This window comes from Panthera onca, chromosome C1 (genome assembly GCF_046562875.1).
Source record: "Panthera onca isolate mPanOnc1 chromosome C1, mPanOnc1 haplotype 2, whole genome shotgun sequence".
Classification (NCBI taxonomy): Eukaryota; Metazoa; Chordata; class Mammalia; order Carnivora; family Felidae; genus Panthera; species Panthera onca.
In genome coordinates this window covers 1,286,740-1,303,326 of record NC_138346.1, presented here as the reverse complement: position 1 = coordinate 1,303,326, position 16,587 = coordinate 1,286,740, and the positions used below count along the sequence as shown (strand labels likewise).

Sequence of the window (16,587 nt, the reverse complement as noted above, 5' to 3'; positions counted from 1 at the left end):
TGCGCCCAGGTGGGGGGTGGGGACCACAGAAGGGACACCCTGGCCTACCCTCAGAGTCCCCCAGAGGTCACGTGGAATGAGGGAGACGGAAAGATGTTCCCTCACTCAGTCTGGGGGCCAAGGACTCGGGGGAAGGGACAGCCGGGCAGTGGAGTGGTGAGCAGGCAGTAGGAGCCGTCTCCCCGTGGGCCACCCGGGCCATCCTCCCGCCCAGCACCCGGTTCCCTGGCCCGGGGACATGGCCCATACCCGCAGGGGTCTGGGCCCAGATGGCAGTACTCTTTAAGAAACTTGCCGACATCCCGAAGGGATGTCTCTGACTTGCTCTGGGTCCCACTGACCTTGGGTAACCAGCCGCCCCATCATCAGGGAAAATGGGCATCTAAGGCCCATGGGTCCTGTAGCCACCTGACCAGGCCTGTCTGGGGCAAGGCCGGCTTCGCTGGCTGGGAGGTGGAGAGGGCCCACGCCCTGTGGGGGCTGGATGAGGTCTGGGAAGGGGGCCGCTAGCCCCCCAACCCAGGGCTGCCAACCTGAGCACGTCCTTGCAGAGCGGGGGGAACGGGTGCTGCTGGTAATGGCCGAAGACCTCGAACACGATGGGCTGGCTCTTGATGTACTCGATGAAGGACTTGGTCACCTCCACTGCGATCTGGCGGATGAGGAGAGCAGGCAGGAGGCCGCAGCCACGCCACAGTCAAGAGAGGGAAGGAAGGTTGCAGAGGTAAGCGCTCAGCCTCTGTGGAGGACCCGACTGGACACCGCGGCTGGGCCCGACCTCTGCCCACGAAGGGGTGACACTCCTCACCTGGTCCTTCCTGCCCCGCCTCCCCTCCCATCACACCCTTGAAGGCCGGACCCCCGAGAGTGCCCTTTCAGAACACCGGGCTGGCAAGGGGACAAAGGTCTGTGGCCTGGCCTGAGCCTTCCTGGGCCCTCGCCCACTCCCTGAGAGTTATGGGCTGAATTGTGCCCCCCTCCCCCAATTCCTATGTTGTAGCTTGAATGCCCAGGACCTGTGGCTGGACCTAGACTCTTCAGAGAGATAATCCCAAGTTAGAATGAGGGCATCAGGGCGGCCCTAATCCGGTATGGCTGTCCTCACGAAAAGGGGAAATGAGGACACGAAGGCAGGCACAGAGGGAGGACTGTGTGAGAACACAGAGAGAAGACCGCATCTATCCGCCCAGGAGAGGCCCGGCACGGAGTCCCCCTCACGGTCACTGAAGGAACGACCCGACCCACACTTGCATCTCGGGCTTCCGGCCTCCAAGGCTGAGAGGCAGTAACTTGGTTGTCAAGGCCGCCAGGGCGCGGGCTTTGCTCCGGAGCCCAGGAATGGAGGCTGCACACCCTCACCCCTGGCCCGGCCTCCCTGGCTGAGAACCCACTAGCTCCCTGCTGCCTGAGCGTCAGCACGGGCCGGTCCGTGGGGCCCTTCTGAGTGCGGGGCCTGTGACTGCTTGGGCCACACAGCCCGCACCCACAGGCCGCACCGCTCAGGGTCAAATCCACGCTCCTCGGCGGGCACCCGAGGCCTTGCCCCCCGGCGGCATTCATCGTGGCCAAGTGGAGCGCATCTCCCCCCCCACCCGGCTGGCTGGCTGGCCACATTCTCCTGCCTCACGGAGCCACTCCAGTCCGAGTCCCGCTCTTCCCGCAGCCAAGCTTGGGACGTGCCCCACCTGCAGCTTCCCTGACCTCTCCGATGCCCTCTGTGTGCCCTGCCTCTCTTCTTCCCCGGCAGCAGGCCGGCGCCACGTGGGGCACCCCGGACTCCCCGTGCTCCTATCTGCCCCCCGGGTTGCCCCTACCCCCAGGTAGCAGCCCACCGAGGCCCCGACTGTCCAGCAGCAGCCTCCACGGCCCTGCCTGGCACCAGAGGCCTCGTGCCCTCACACCCGGGCACCGCCAGCTCACGGCTGGGGCTCAGGACAGGGAGACGGTATGACGGAGAGTGACCACAGCTCGGCTCAGCTCCGGGGAGGCCCCGCAAAGCCAGAGACCCGGGAGGGGGGCGGAGGCGGGGGCGCTCAGGACGTACGTTCTGGACGTGGTAGAAGCCCAGCGGGGGGCCCCTCCCCGTGTTCTTGAGGGGCTCCGTGGAGAAGGCCTCGTCGTGGCGATGGATGAAGCTGCAGAGTTAGAGGAGACGCTCGGCTGGGTGCAGGAGACGGGACGGGGGACCCGTCCCCGGGGACTGGCGGGGGTCACCGGGGTGCTAGGCGCCCGCCCTGGTCCCCAGCCAGCAGGGGGTGCCGGGGCTCACTTGAACTGGCAGAAGATGTCCGCGTATTCGGCAGAGATGCTGGACGCCTGCAGGACTGTCACACGGAAGGTGAAGGTGCTGCCCAAGCGCAGGTGGTCCAGGGCGGCGTCCAGGGGCCCGTCCAGGGCGGCTTTCTCAGGGCTGTCTAGGAGGAGGCCTTCTGGAGGCACGGCTGCAGGGGGCCGAGGGCAGAGCAACGTGGCAGCACCCCAGAGGCCGAGAGCCCGGCGTCAGGCGGGGAGCCCACGCGGTGTCCTCTCGTGGAAAGGTCTCACAGCCTCCCCGGCCACGGCGGGGCGGGGGCCGTGTCCCAGTGCCCCGGGCCCCGGGGCAGGTGTGGCAACCTACCTGAGCAGGTGTTGTTGTTGACCTCATCGGCCGAGGGCCCTGCCTCCGCACCCTGGCCCTGACCTTCCACGATGCGCAGCTCCTCCTGCGAGGTCCCGGAGCGGGACATCCCCACCACGGGGCAGGACTCGGACTGGAACTGCGTGGGTTGGGGGCCAGAGTCAGGGGGAGCCGGCTCCAGGTGAGGCCACTCTAGCCCACTGAGGGCCCCGGAGTCGGGTCAGGGCCTTTGTGGACCCGCGTTGCAGACCCGCCCCTGCCCAGACGGGCGCCCACCTCCCTCGGCCTCTCCTAGGCTGCCGTGGCCTGTGTTGGCTGCAGTGGGAAAGCGGGGGAGCAGTTCAGGCGGGGTGACGGGTGGCCAGGTGGGGGCAGGTTAGGAAAGAGCCAAAGAAGGAGAGGGAAGGAGCCTCCTGGCCTGTGAGCTAAGCCCGGTCTGGGGCCCTGAGCAGGACCCTCCCCCTCCTCCACCCTCTGGCCTGAGAGTAGAAAGGGGAGCCCAGGTGGAAAGCACTTTCCTCTGAGGGAGGACCGGGCCGGGGGCAGCCCGGCACCTGATGTCAAGACAGTGAGGAGGGGCCCTCTGGCTCTCAGTGGGATATTGGCGCGAGCAAAGATGCTGGTGGAAACAGCATCCAGGAGAGCGAGCCCGAGGAGGGGACAAGGCGGGTGGAGTGGAGGCATCTTGGTGTCTGGGGGTGCACACCTGCTCTGTGTCCCGGCCCGCAGCTGAGGCCCAGGCAGGGAAAGCAGATACAGACCCCGGAGAGGCCGTGGCGAGGGCAGAGAGAGACCCAGTGGGTCAGGGCAAGTCAGACAGTGGGAGACAGGGGGACATGCCACGAGGCTGGGGCTTGGAAGGAGAGGAAGGAACACAGGAGGCCCCGGGGCCCGCTGCACAGCTGCCCCCGGCGTTCGTGCTGGGCAGCCGGGCCAAACCCTTCACGGCACCTTTTCGAAATGCTGGTCATCAAAGGAGATTTTGGCGGTTCCTGACTGTCGGACGCCAGAGCCGTAATCGGGGGCCTCTTCATCAGCTGAAATGGGGACAGAGCAGACGGTCGGGGCCCGGCTCGTCCCCCAGGGGGAAGTGGCAGGGCCAGGCGGAGTCGCCAGGTGGGGGGAAGGCACAGGAGCCGGAACAGACTCTGGCCCACACGGGGGGATCCCCAGTGCCACCCACCGCGGCCCCAGAACAAGGAGGACGCGTCCCAGGCACGCCGGTCGCCCGCCTGTGCTGTCCTAGATCCCAGGCGGGGCCACATCCTCAGCACAGCCTCCTCTGATGGGGCCACAGCTCCGTGTTTTCAGAACCAGCCTTATGACCATTGCCCGTCTCCCTGAGTCCTGGCCACCCCCGCCCTCCCCCAGACTCGGCTGCACCAGTAGAGCCGTACGGGGCAAGACCCCTCCGTGGGGTCCTCCTGATTTTGACTCCACCGTCATCCACCCAGACCCCAGGCAGCCCCCGCTCAGCTCCCACGCCTGCTCCCCACACGCCCCCCACTTGCCGTCCTTCATGGCGTCCTGTGCTTTCCCACTGTTTCCCAAGGGACACCCCCAGACCTGGCTTCCGTCAGCCTCCCCAACCCCAAATCCAGCCACCCCCCTGGGAGGCCTCTCAGACAATCCAGGGGCTCTGACCTCCTCTTCTGGGGCCCCCAGGGGGGCGGGGCAAAACCCTGCTGTGCTCTCTACCCCAGCTGCCTGAGGGCCCGGGGCCGGCCCCTCCACTCGGTGCTGAGGGGTCCTGCAAGCTGACACTTGCAGGACAGGTGTGACGTGTGACCACCGGAGCTTTTCCAAGTGGCTCCTTCTCCATTGTAGCCACTAGACAGGGAATATCAGGTGTGGCCCAAATACACACAGCGTTCGCCTATAAAGCAGGCCACTCTGTGGGACCGGCTGCATCGGGGCTCAGGCTGGTCACAAAGGGCCAAGATCTCAGGGGGACAGAGCCCCTCCAAGATGACAGGGACAGGGTCCCCCTTGAGGAATGGCTGTGGCACTAGACGTCCCTAGAATCCCCGTCCTCTGTCCTTTCCCCCATTCGGGGTCCCCGGGGGATCTCGGCACCACGGTGACATGACTGGGAAGCGCTGTAAAGAGTATCTGGAAATTACAGGCTAGTGAGAATTTGACAAAAGAATCCTAAAGGTGTAACCAAAACCGCCTGGAGCGGCTTCAAGTGGGGTGGGGTGACTCGAGACCCTTTCAGCGGCTGGAGCATTCTGGAGCAGCCCAGCCCCACCTAGTCTGGGAGTTGCTCGGCATTTCTGCATGTTTTCTGCTTCATTATCTCCCCAGGCTGCCCAGGCAGTGGGAGGAGACAGAAGGAGGCCACGGTGGAGGGGCTGGGGGCCCCGAGGGCAGAGAAGGGAGCAACGGCCATTAGAGCACGAACACTAGGCCCTCTCTGGCCTGCAGCTTTCTGGTGGCTAAGCATGCCCACATCTGTGTTCTGGAACAATCTTTCGACACTCCTATTGGGTAGGGAGCTTCAAACGGGATGCCATTTACAGGGAAGCAAACCCAGACTCAAAGGCATTCTGTGGCTCTCCTGTCCCGGGACCCCGGCCGGGGGTGAGGGGAGGGCTCAGCGGCAAGAGGGTGTCCACCTCTGCAGGCCCACAGTGGGGGGGGGGGGGTGTGCACACCCTCTGGGGAGAAAGGCCAGCTCCAGGGAGGCCACGGGGCCCGCAAGCGGGGCACACCGGGGAGTCTCGAGAGAGGCTCTGAGGGCTGCCGTGGCCCCGGTCCGGGCTGCAGTCTGCACGCCTGTGCTGGGCTCAGAGACCGCCGGGGAGCGGCCGCTCCGCACCAGGCTGGGGTCTGAAGCCGGTCGGTCTCTGGGTCCACCTGGGGCTGTCTAATGGGAGGGAGGAGGGCCCCCGAACCGGAGCGGGTTCGGACAGCCCTGGGCTCGGCCCGCACAGTCTCCTAGGACCCCGGCCGACCTGACCCGGGAGCGTCTGGAAGGCCGGAGCGCAGAGCTGGGCGGCAGAGGCTTCTCCTGGAACCAGCAGCCCGTGTGCCGGCCAGGAGCCGGAGACACAGAGGCAGCCGGTGGCGCTCTGGCCACTGCACGGTGCCCACGGGGCCCTCTGCCCGGGCCGCCCCACACGCACCTGAAGTGGCCTGGACGGCCACGCGGAGGAAGCCCTTCACCTCTCCCTTCTCGCTGACGACGGCCACGCGGTGCACCAGGGGCACGGGGTACAGCAGGTTGCTCAGGTACACGAAGGCCCTGGGGGAAGCAGAGGCCAGAGGTCAGGGCCTTTCCAGCGTGCGCGCGGAGCGGCGCTGGCGGCAGCACGGCCCGGGCTCACGACACAACACTGCAAAGCAGAGCGAGGCGCAAGGCAGCCAGGGCAGCGAGCAGGCGGGACGGACACAGGGCTGTGCTGGGCGGGGGCTGGGGAGGGGGGGTCCATGGGCCGCGGAGGACACAGGAGGAGGAGGGCGTGCGCAGGGCGGGCAGAAGGAAGCGCGGAGCGGGGCTGGCACGGGGCGGAGCCCGCGGGGCCATACCCGCTATCAGAGCTGAGGAGGGAGGTTTCAGCCTGCTTCAAGGAGGAGGAGGACCTGGGGACCCGGCCACGCCGAGCTAGGACCTCACACTGGCACTGATGCCCGGCATCCCCCTGCCTCCCGCCTCTTTCCCAGTGACCCCTGACCTCGGGGCCCCACAGGGGGCTCCTAAGGTGGAACACAGCTCTCGGTTCCTTCTCGGACCCTTCGGGGAACACGGCGGGTGGGAGCGCACAGTGGCAGCCGACGGGGCAGCACCCCCGGCCCACAAGGCACCGCCACCCCCAGGGCGCCCAGAGCCCTTCACATCCCGAGCGGCTCTGTTGCGCACCCAGCGAGTGGCAGGCCAGGCCGGCGAGGGGCCACGTCACCCAGGTGTCCACCGAATTCCCGGAGCTGGCCAATGCTCAGAGGTCGCACGGGCCGCCCGGACAGAGAGGACTCTGGGAGACCCGTGCCACGCAGCTAGGTGTGCAGGCTGACATGGAGCAAAATTCTTCCCTGGTCGGGGGCACCCGTCCCAAGGGGACACCTGACACAGGGAAGGCGGCCCACGTGGCCCATCTGGTGAGAACCCGCAGCTCCGCTCACACATCGGCGCAGGACCTGCCTCCCGCCCGGCCCTCCCCTTCCCTCCCGGCATGACCGGCACTGGGCCCAGCTCGGAGGTGCAGATTTCGATAGCCCCGGGCTTCCAGGGGGATCTTGGGGCAGTGGGGGATCCCAGGGAAGGGGGAGAGCTTGGGCGAGGATGGGCAGGAGGTGTGGGGGAGCAGGTGTAGAGATGGGGCAAGGGAGTCCCAGGGCTTCAGCCGGGGAGAACACAGTGGGGACAGAAGTGAGAGCAATAGGGGAAGTGGGGGAGGGGGGGAGGGGGGAAAGGTCACAGTCTGAAGGCCATGTGGGTGCTGGCACCCAGATGCACGGCCCAGGGCTGAGCTGGGAGGAGGAGGAGGGGGAGGAGTGGGAGGAGAACGAGGAGGAGGACAGGGAGGAGGAGGGGGAGGAGGAGGAGAACGAGGAGGAGGACGAGGAGGGGGAGGAGGAGGAGGAGGAGGAGAGGTGTCACCACATCCCCGACCCCTCTTAGCTTGCTTAGAGATCAGACACCACCCAGGCTGAGCCCCTTGGTCTCGCCCCATGCCTCATTTCCTGGAGGAGCCCCTGTGACCACAGGCGTGGGGAAGGGCTGTGCCCCAGGGGCCTGATTCCAGACCCCGGAGCCCCTCTCTCGTGTGGGCTCCAGATCTTGTCCCCCCCACTCCTGCCGGACCTCTGTCTACAGAAGTTAGAAACCCGAGCAGCGTCCTGGCTCTGCTCTCAAATGCATCAGCTCTCCCTCAAACTAGAGGTCCTCTGCGGAGGACCTGTCACCCAGCTGCTTCCCCCTCGGCCCCCACAGCAGCCAGACGGGGCCTGGGGTTCTGACCAGACTCCCGCACACCCTCGGTGCCAGCCAAGCTCCTGCCTCACCGCTAGCCCTACCGCCCAGCCACCCCCTCGGTCCCGGGGCAACCCCGGTGCTCTCTGCTCCCTCCACAAGTGAGGCCTGTCCTCCTCTCTGTTCCCAGCCCCCATGTCACGTATCTCCTCAGAGCCATCTGTCCCAACCTGCAGGGGGGGGCGGTCTCTGCCAAGTGTCTCCTGCTCCCTGGGCACCCCCCAGGCCAAGACAGGCACCAGCCGGAGGAAAGGGCGCACTGCCTTCTGGGGCCCGGATGTCCCCCTGGGGCAGGGGAAGCCCCTGATGGCTTTGTGGAGCCCTTCTGTTCGTCAGCAGGGTGCCCTCTCTGAGAATGCCCCAGGGGATGGCTGTCCCAGGGGAACTCATCACTGAAAAGCATTTGTGTTGAGGACGGTGCAGGTAGGTCTGCCTGACTGCGACAGGGGCGGGGGCTCTCCTGCCCCTGGCCACCCAGCAAGACTAGGCACGGAGGCTGTCGGCAAAAGCCAGCCATGACCCTAGTCACAAAAGGAAACCGAGACTCAGAGAGCAGAAGCCCCTTGCTTCTGACAGGGTCTGGCCGGGGCTGGCTGGTGAGCCTCTCCCAGCACTCACTTCCAGACAGGGACAGTGCTGGGCTGCCCTCCCTGGGCCCCCGGAATCCTGGCCAAGGGCCTTTGCTTGAATTTGAGGGTGCGTGAAGGGGGCGGCCACGAAAGAAAGCGAAGCCTTGAGGTCCAGAAGGGGAAGCAGAGGGAGCCCAGAACTCAGGCTGCGGGAACATGTCCCGACCCTGCTCTGCCCCCTTGACTGGGCCCCCGTCTGGCCAGCCCACCACTCTGGACACAGCTAAGGGGACCAAGCAGGACAGCCCCCAGCTGCAGGGCCCTCAAGTCAGCCCCCACCCCATCTCCCAGCGCAGGGCCCACTGCAGAAAGCCCCGTGCTGGGAGGCAGAGAGGAGGCCCCCAGGGGCCCTGGGCACAGACGCGGGGGCCACGGCCTGCCCACCCCCATCGATACTTGCCAAGGAACCAACGGGAGGGCCCTCAGAAGCGGAGGAGCACCTCCCACCGCAGGCCTGTGAGGGCACAGTGCCCGGCAGCAGGGTCCTCAGCCACTATAGCCTCCGGGAAGGAGAGCTGAAGGCTGTTCCCACCCAGGCCACTTCAAAGCCAGGAGTGCCTTCCTAGAAGGCTCTGGGGACCATTCCACGGGGGCTGGCTCTGGGCTCCGGGGCCACCCAGAATGCCACTCACAGCACCCCAGAGGTGAGCTCTCAGGGTCTGTGCCCACCCGCTTCCTGACTCTCCTCCCCTGTCCCTAACAAAGGCCAGGACAGAGGGAGACTGAGGCAGAGGGCAGGGCCGGGCCCAGGTCAGGGCAGGCATGCCCAGTCCTGGCTCTGTCCTTAGGGCCTCATGGCACAAAGCCCCTCGCCGTCTTCAGGGTGGACGTTTTCTGCCATGTTGCCAATCCACGGGCTCAAGAACCTGTAGCATCGTGCAGATTTGAGGTTTCCCACGCACCGGCTGGGGCTGGGCCTCTCGTGTGCCCGAGGCCACAATCACCCCGTTGGTGGGTGGAAAAGTCGTGAAGCCATCCTGGGAGCCCGTGCCTCTGAGCTCACGAGGGGCCGGCACTGACACAGCGGTGCCTCCACGGCCCCGGGCAGCGCGTGTGTCCTCCTCACCCATGACGCGTCTCAGTTCAAGCACCTGCACCTTCCTTGCCTTAGAGCTGTCGGTACCCATCTCCCAGACCCAAAACTGAGGCACGAAGACAGAGGCGGAAGTGCCTCGGGCTGGGGGCTAAGGCACCAGCTGGGGTTTAAACCCACAGGCTGGCTCCTAGCCCTACTAGGTAGACACCATCGTCCCGCTCACCAGCTCGATCGGCTAATTAAGGAGATCAACTTAGGATTTCCTGTCGGGGGCGAAAAAACATCCAAACACCCGTGGCATCAAAAACTGCCATTTCCAACTTCAAACCATTAGACAAATGCAGCCTCGATGTGCTCCCCGGAGGCGGGGCTGCCCAGGGGTGGGGGCCTCGAGGTGCCCCCCGGTTGGAGGTGCAGGACCACACAATGAAATCGGCCGCGGGGGTCCACGGACCCCTCTGCCCCTCTCTGAGCTTCGTAACCCAGCAGTGCCTAAAGCACATGCACACAGTCCCCTGGGGCACCCAGCTGGGACGCTCCCAGAAGGCAAAAGAGCGCACGGTGCCGGCCGCTGGGCCCTCTCTCCTTCCTGCCGCCCCTAATCCCCGAGACCTAACCTTGACACGGTGATGGGCACGTTCGGCCAGAAGGGACCCCTGGGGCCCAGCAGCCACCACCTAGCCACCTTCCAAGCCAAGGCTGGAAGAGCCCACGGCCCAGGCAGAGCCCACCCTGGCCGACAGAACCCCGGACGTGAGGGAATAGGGCCCTGGTACAGACGCCGGCCTCCCCTCCACAGCCCTACACATGCCAGACGGCCCAACATCAGCGTCCGTCAGCAAAGGGGCCAGAACAGCCTCAGCACCGCCCGGCGGGCCCCGCCAGCCACGGTGCGCCGGCTGCACAGAGGGGCTCACGGCTCGGGAGGTCCCGCCTCACGCCGCCCCTGCCACCCGTCCCCGGGCCCTCCATCCCTGGCTGCCAGCCCCTCGCCCTCCTCTCTGGGGCTCCCTGCCCATCCAGCTACTGAAAGCGACGTTCCGGGCAGGGAGCATTCTTGGGGGAGGGGGGAACCAGAGCCCCCGGGGCCACTTTTGCTGCCTGGGTCAGCCCGTCCCACCTCCCTCCTTCACCTCGCACCCCAGACCACCAGAGGGAGAGGCCACTGGGGGGCTAACCCTGGCCGTGGGTGAGGAGCCCCCCAGGCTGGGGGGGGGGCCCATCCACAGGGGTGAGGGCACCTTGAAGCAGGCTGAAACCCGCCCGGAGAGAGAGGAGACGGCAGAGCGGCAGAGCCAGGGCTGAGGGGAGGAGGCAGGGCTAAAACCACGAGGTTGGTGAGGTGCAGAGACGCATGCTGGGGCCAGGAAAGCCTTTCCAAAGGGAGACAAGAGTGGGTGCCCCAATTCTGCTTAAGCTTTGGAGAGAGAGAGCCAGCAGCTACCAGAAGGATAAAAGGAAACCAAAGATGGGGTCCTTCTCAGGGCCTGGGCCTGCACAGCTGCTGCGCGGGAGAAGCCAATTCTTGCCAAACCAAAAAGATCGGGACATTTCCAGATGAAGCCCTACACAGACCGCCCGCCGTAGGGGGGACTGGCCTCTCGCTGACGACTTGGTTTGATTTGGTTGTTTGGTAACATCTCAGATCCACAGAAGGGGGAAAGTGTTGGAAGGACCCAGCTCTTTCTGGCTGAGACTGCAGAGCTCACACCCCGTTTCTCCCGGTGCCCTCGCTCCCCTGCGCCCTGAGCCCACGCCTACCTGACGCCGGAGCCGCCCAGAGCTTTCTAGAGGCCTGCGTGGAGCCGGCCCCGGGGCTACACCCCACTCTCAGCGGAGCGGGAGGCCCAGACCCAGGGCATCTCGGAGGGCGAGAGCCCACGTGTTTATGGAGCAGGCCAGCACGCCACACCCACGGAAAGCTAGTCGAAGGGCTCCACGACATGCGCCCGTGGGGAGCTGCTTCCTTCCAGGAGAAGCTGGTGGGCCTTCAGTCCAGCATCTGCGCCCAAGGGCTGCTAGTGTGAACCCGTTATCTGGGGGCCAACCTCGGCCTTCAGCTTCCAGTACTGGGGCTCCGAGGTCAAAACCTGCAGAAACTCCCATTGGCCTAGCCCACGAAAGCCGTCTCCGACTCAGAAAAGGCTGCTGTTGAAACCCTCTTGTGCTTTTTCTATACGTAAAATCAAAATGAGCTGAATGCCTTACTACAGCAGCTAAGTTTCTAGATCTTTCCTTCATCTGTTTTGCCTCCATTCCGTGGCAGTAAAAAACACGAATGGCAGCCGCATTTGCCCAATCTGCCTGGGGGGTCTGGGCTTCCCCGGGGCCTCCGCTCCACCTCCTGACCTCGGCCTCCCTCTTCCATCCAGAAAGTGTAACAAGCCCTCTCTGCCGAGGGCACTTCCTCGAGGGCACAGGGCCACGTGTGCCCTCTCTCGCCGTGACAGCCGGGAGGTCAGGAGGAGCGAACCGTCCTTACTCTCAGATGGAGAGGGGCTCGGGGAGAGGCAAGGTCCACCTGGGCCCCGGCTTCAGAGGCAGACCCTCCCCCGCCAGCTCTTCCTCCCCCCCCCCACCCCTCCCCCCGCCAGGTTGGCCTCCTTCTCCCAGCGGGGAGCTATTGGTCAATAGCAGGTCAACAGCACGAGGAGGCGGAGGGAAGTGAGGCCGCTGCAGCCAGTGGTGGGTGCACAGACGCAAACCCCCACTCTCCCAAATGCCCCCCAGCAGCCCCGCTCGGGGACTCCTCCCGGGTTCCAGGGCCTGTCTGTAGACACAGCTCCACCACATAGCGCCGGACGGCCGTGCTCCGGGAGCACCACCTCTTCTGACACTGGGGCCCGACTCTCCCTGCTGGGCACACTCACATCCTCTCGCTCCCTCACACCCTCTGCTCGGGGGTCACGCCCTGACGGCGGTCAAATTGTGCCCGCAGCAGTGCTCCTGCGCAAAAGAGCTGGTTCCTTCCCAGCATGCCGTCCTCGACCTCACCAACCTTCCTACTAAACTGAACAGGGGGGGCCGGTCGTAAAACGGGTCCCGGCCGTCGCACAGCGCGTGCTCCGGAAAGACGTCGTCCTGCAGATCCTCCTCCTCCTCCTCCTCCTCCTCCTCCTCCTCCTCCTCCTCCCCCACGCTCTGCTCCTCGGCAGGCTCGGTGGCGTCGGAGTCGGGGTTCGAGAAGGTGGGGGAGGGGGTGAGAGCAGCCATGCGCTCGCTCATGCATGTGTTGAGAAGAGGGTAGCTGTTGCAGCCAGAGATGACTGAACTGAGGTTAGTGCGACAAGACAGAGAGAAGTTAACACCAGCTACTCGCGGGGACGGACAGGGCGGGGGTGGGGGCTTCTGTTTAAAACCAAAACCAAACACGCAGACCATCAGGAATGCTGCTTTAAAAGACACGAGAACCAAAAGTGCATCCCGTCCCCAGGCTTGGAAAGAAACCACACGTGTGCCCAGGGGAAGGTCACCGAAAGTTCTGGAAAGTAGCCACTGGCGTGATCCTCGCCAGGTGTGGCTGAGGTCGTGTGAGGACCAGGTCACTCAGCCTGACCAAGCCACACATTCACACGCGGGGACACGTGCAACCCGGCGGCCACAGCCCCGCAGCAGGTGTAGGTGGTGATACTGAGACTCCCTCCCCTCCCCGGTCCCCAAATTATAGGGCCCACTGGTCTGTGGACAGGAGTGGCTGGGGCGGGGTGTCTCGGACCCAGGAAGGACGAGGTCAGGGACGTCAAGGTGGGAAAGGGCCTCTCGATGGCTCCCTCCTCATGTCAGGGCCGGGGCCCAGCCAGGGCGCTCGGCCTTAGGAGGACGCCCACTCCCTGCCCCCACCACCTTCTCTCTCTCTCTCTCTCTCTCTCTCTCTCAGCCCAGGGAGGGAAGGAGGCGCCCACCTGCCCACCAGCCGGAACCAGGGAAAGCGGTCGTAGAAGGGGTCTCCGCCAGTCACCACGTTGTCACAGTCCTCGATGACACTGGAGGGCACCTCCGCGGCCCGGTCGTACATCTCCCGCATCAGGTCCAGGCGCTGCCTGCAGGGGAACAGGGATCACTGTGGGCCTGGGCGAGCGGCCGGCACGGCACATCTCTGCTGCTGGGGACAGCAGGCTCCACCCGGCTCCGGCCGCAGCTCAGCGTCATCCGGGGTTCAGCATGGTTTGCTGACAGGCCCTGCACGGTCCTCACAATCTGTCAACCGTGAGCAAGGAGACCTCCAGGCGAGCATGTGCTAAATACTCTCGATGCTGGCCCAGGGACACCACGTGATCTATGCAGGCAGGATGGGCCGGGAACTGGAGGGGAAACGGAGAGGGCTCCGGCCAGAGCCACGGCGGGGACGCTCGGGGTGGGGGATCCCGTCACAGAGCCCTGAAATCTCAAGGGAACGGACGGCAAATCGGTGACGGGATACAGAAACATGACATATCTCAAAAAGTGTTATCTCCAGGAAAACCAACAAGTTGTGGAAGAATGGGAACGAGATCGTTTCCCGGTAGGGCTCAGCGGCGATAGGAACGCGCTCGTCCCCGCCACAGCGCGGCCCCGGGGAGGGCGGGGGCCCTGAGCGTGAGCATCTACTCGCATGAATCTTACGAGAGCGCATGTACCTGTGTGCGCGCGCGTGCGTGCCAGCGTGTGTGTGAGCGTGTGAGCGAGCCATGCGAGAAAGGAGGTGTGCGGGCGTCTGTGAGCGTGTGAGGGTGTGTGCGGGAGTGTCTGGGTAGGACTGTGTATTTTTACAGCTTTCCTTCTCTGTATTTTAGGGTGTCGGGACATCTGTGGGGCCTTGCTGGCTGGGCCGGCCGGTTCCTGCAGACAGTGGATAAGTCCTGGGTGAGCCCACCTCTCACAAGGAAACCGAAACCACCCCCCACCCCCGCCACCCACCTGTCTGACTCACGCCAAGCCAGCACCCCCTGCCTGAAATCACCCTGGAGCCAGGGACTCGGCAGCCAGGGGCAGGCTCTGTGCGCCAAAGCCCTCCAGAGAAATCCAAACCGGACGGTCCCAGCGGTTGGCCCTGCCCTGCCCAGGGCGTGGAGACCCGCACGGAGGCCGTGGACTCGCTTGCTCTGCTCCTGTCTCCCTCCTGATGGCCTGCGCTCCCTCCCGCCCACCCTGGCTCGGCCTACGTGCAGGGGCCTCACGTCTGGGGCACCTCGAGCAGCGCTCGTTCGATTTCCCTTGGACGGCATCGCCTGCACCTCACTCAGTCCCCTTTCTCAGGTAAGAGCCACACGTGGGGACGAGCACGTGGGGAGGGTGCAGGCGGAGCTGGAGGAAAGACGCCTCTCGCAGGGACGGCTTCGCCCCCAGCCCAGCCCCCTCAGGCCCTCCCCCGGACCCTCGTCCGTCTTCCCCTGGGATCCCTACAGCCCCAGGGCGGAGAGGCTTGCAGCTGCCGAGCTCTTCTGAGGACACGGCCTCCGCCCGCCCGCCTTCCTGCAGCACCGTCAACCTCATCCGCCCCTTCCTCCGTGGAAGCGCGGTACACTTGACCGCTGCATCCGTAGGAGGAGAACGCCGACTCTACGCTAACGCTGTTGCCTTCTGACTGTGAAAGCAACTCCAGCAGGAGGGAAGCGCAGGGACGCAGGAGCACCGCGAACCCGCACCCACCCCTGCCGCCCCCCCTCGCGGCCTGCCCACCACACCTGAGCTTCTCCAGCGTCCAGTAGTGGGTGGCCCCGTTCTTCTGGTCCTGGACCTCCACGGCCACGATGGTGCGCGGGAAGGGGCGCGTCTCCCGCTCTTTGGCAGCCTCTGGGGGCAGCAGGTCCGGCGGCAGTGGGGAGTACAGCGTGTCCGTGAGGAGGACAAACTGGAACTGGACCTGTGGCGGCAGGAGGCGGCCGCCCGTCAGCCCCCGGGGGTGTGCGAGCCGGGCCCCACCTCCGGGCTGCACGCCCCACAGGGTTCACCGGAGCCTTCCAGCCGGCAGCCGGAGGGGAAGCTGTACTTGCACCCCGGCTGCTCCCGGAGCAGGGAGGGTGCGCATTGGCCTGGGTCCGTCCCCGGGCCTCCCTCGCTCTGCCCACGGCTGTACGGGGCCCGGGTTGTGGGCGGCGGGGTGGGGGCCCACCTTCTTCTTGAGCTCCACGCTGATGGCATTGGCCTCTTTGAGGAAGATGGCGTTGCCCCACAGCAGGTCCCGCAGAGACGTGAACTGGTACCACTTCCACTTCCGGAAGGCCCACAGCGCCAGCTCACACTCCCTCTCCGTCCACTGGACTGCGGGGACAGGCACGTGCGGTCGTCACGGAAATGCCACCTTACCCCACTCTGGCCCGGGGCCCCCACTTCTGCACTAACTGTCGCGGGCTCTTGGAGAGAAGGAAAGCCACAGAAGGATCTGCCCCGGGGGCGGCCTGAAGGCTCCATGTGCCCCAGAGGGGCTGACCAGAACCGGACATTCTGAGAGTCAGAGAAGCCCGGCGGGCTGTGTAAACACACTGCACGAGCACACGCCTGCACTTTCCCGCTGCAGCGCAGCCTCCCCCAAATCCTGCCTCCGTGGGTGCTTCCCGGGGACAAGGAGGCCTCGCTCCCTGAGGGGCGGGCCGGGGACCCCGAGGGCAAAGGCGCCGACCAGGCGCCTGGGGGGCTCCTCGTGCCCGAGACCCCGCCCGGCCCCGGCCCAGGCGCTGCCCGCCCCCCCCCCCCCCCGCCGAGCCTCTCACCCTCGTCCTCCGGCTCCTCGTCCTCCTCGTTCGCTTCAGAGAAGCACCTGGAGCCCATCTGCTTCTGCAGGGCCTCCAGCTTGCTCTCGTAGTCCTGGCCACGGAGGGAGGAGTGTGGGCCCACGTGGAGGCCGGGCCCCTTCACGCCCCGCCACCGGGGCCTGACCCCTTCAGGCTCCCCCCCCCCCCCCGCCCCCGGCCCGGCCCCTTCATGCACCCCCCTCCCGGCCCCCCGCCCAGGCCGGGCCCGGCGGGCGGGCCGCCCTCACCAGCCTCTGCTGCTCCAGCAGGTAGGTGGCCTCCTCTCGCTCACGGCGGTACTGGTCCTCCAGCTCCTGGAGCCTGCGGGAGGGGGAGCGGGCGCGGGTGAGCGGGGGAGCGGGCGCGGCGTGGGGGGGGAAGGGGATGGAGCGCGGCAGGGGAAGAGGGGGCGCGGTGACCCGCAACCTCGGGCCTCACCTCTGCTCCATCTCCTGCTTCATGTCGATGCCCTGCTTCTCCAGCAGCTCGCGCTGCGCGAAGGCCCAGTCCACGGGCTCAGCGGGCGTCTCTGCGCAGGGCGTGCGCTCGCGCTCCTGCCGTGCCTGCTCAGGGTGGTTGAACCGGAACACGTGGCTCTTCCCCATGATGATGCGGTTTCCTGG

The 16,587-nt window shown here is 66.0% G+C and overlaps 1 protein-coding gene across 25 annotated transcripts in view; it reads right to left on the bottom strand.

Moving 5' to 3' along the window:
* Positions 1-16,587, bottom strand: part of KIF1A (kinesin family member 1A) — a 96,882-nt gene that overhangs the window by 24,709 nt on the left and 55,586 nt on the right. For 11 of the 25 annotated variants that reach the window (XM_078450637.2, XM_078450636.2, XM_078450638.2 and 8 more), the window contains 13 exons: positions 16,403-16,583; positions 16,213-16,285; positions 15,944-16,037; positions 15,346-15,494; positions 14,918-15,096; positions 13,157-13,294; positions 12,253-12,525; positions 5,746-5,864; positions 3,569-3,654; positions 2,618-2,756; positions 2,270-2,441; positions 2,045-2,135; positions 534-652 (listed from right to left, as the gene is read on the bottom strand). In XM_078450637.2, coding sequence (XP_078306763.1) covers positions 534-652; positions 2,045-2,135; positions 2,270-2,441; positions 2,618-2,756; positions 3,569-3,654; positions 5,746-5,864; positions 12,253-12,525; positions 13,157-13,294; positions 14,918-15,096; positions 15,346-15,494; positions 15,944-16,037; positions 16,213-16,285; positions 16,403-16,583 — 1,813 coding nt within the window. The remainder of the gene's footprint in view (positions 1-533; positions 653-2,044; positions 2,136-2,269; positions 2,442-2,617; positions 2,757-3,568; positions 3,655-5,745; positions 5,865-12,252; positions 12,526-13,156; positions 13,295-14,917; positions 15,097-15,345; positions 15,495-15,943; positions 16,038-16,212; positions 16,286-16,402; positions 16,584-16,587) is intronic. The other 14 variants (XM_078450646.2, XM_078450647.2, XM_078450648.2 and 11 more) reach the window with 2 other exon arrangements.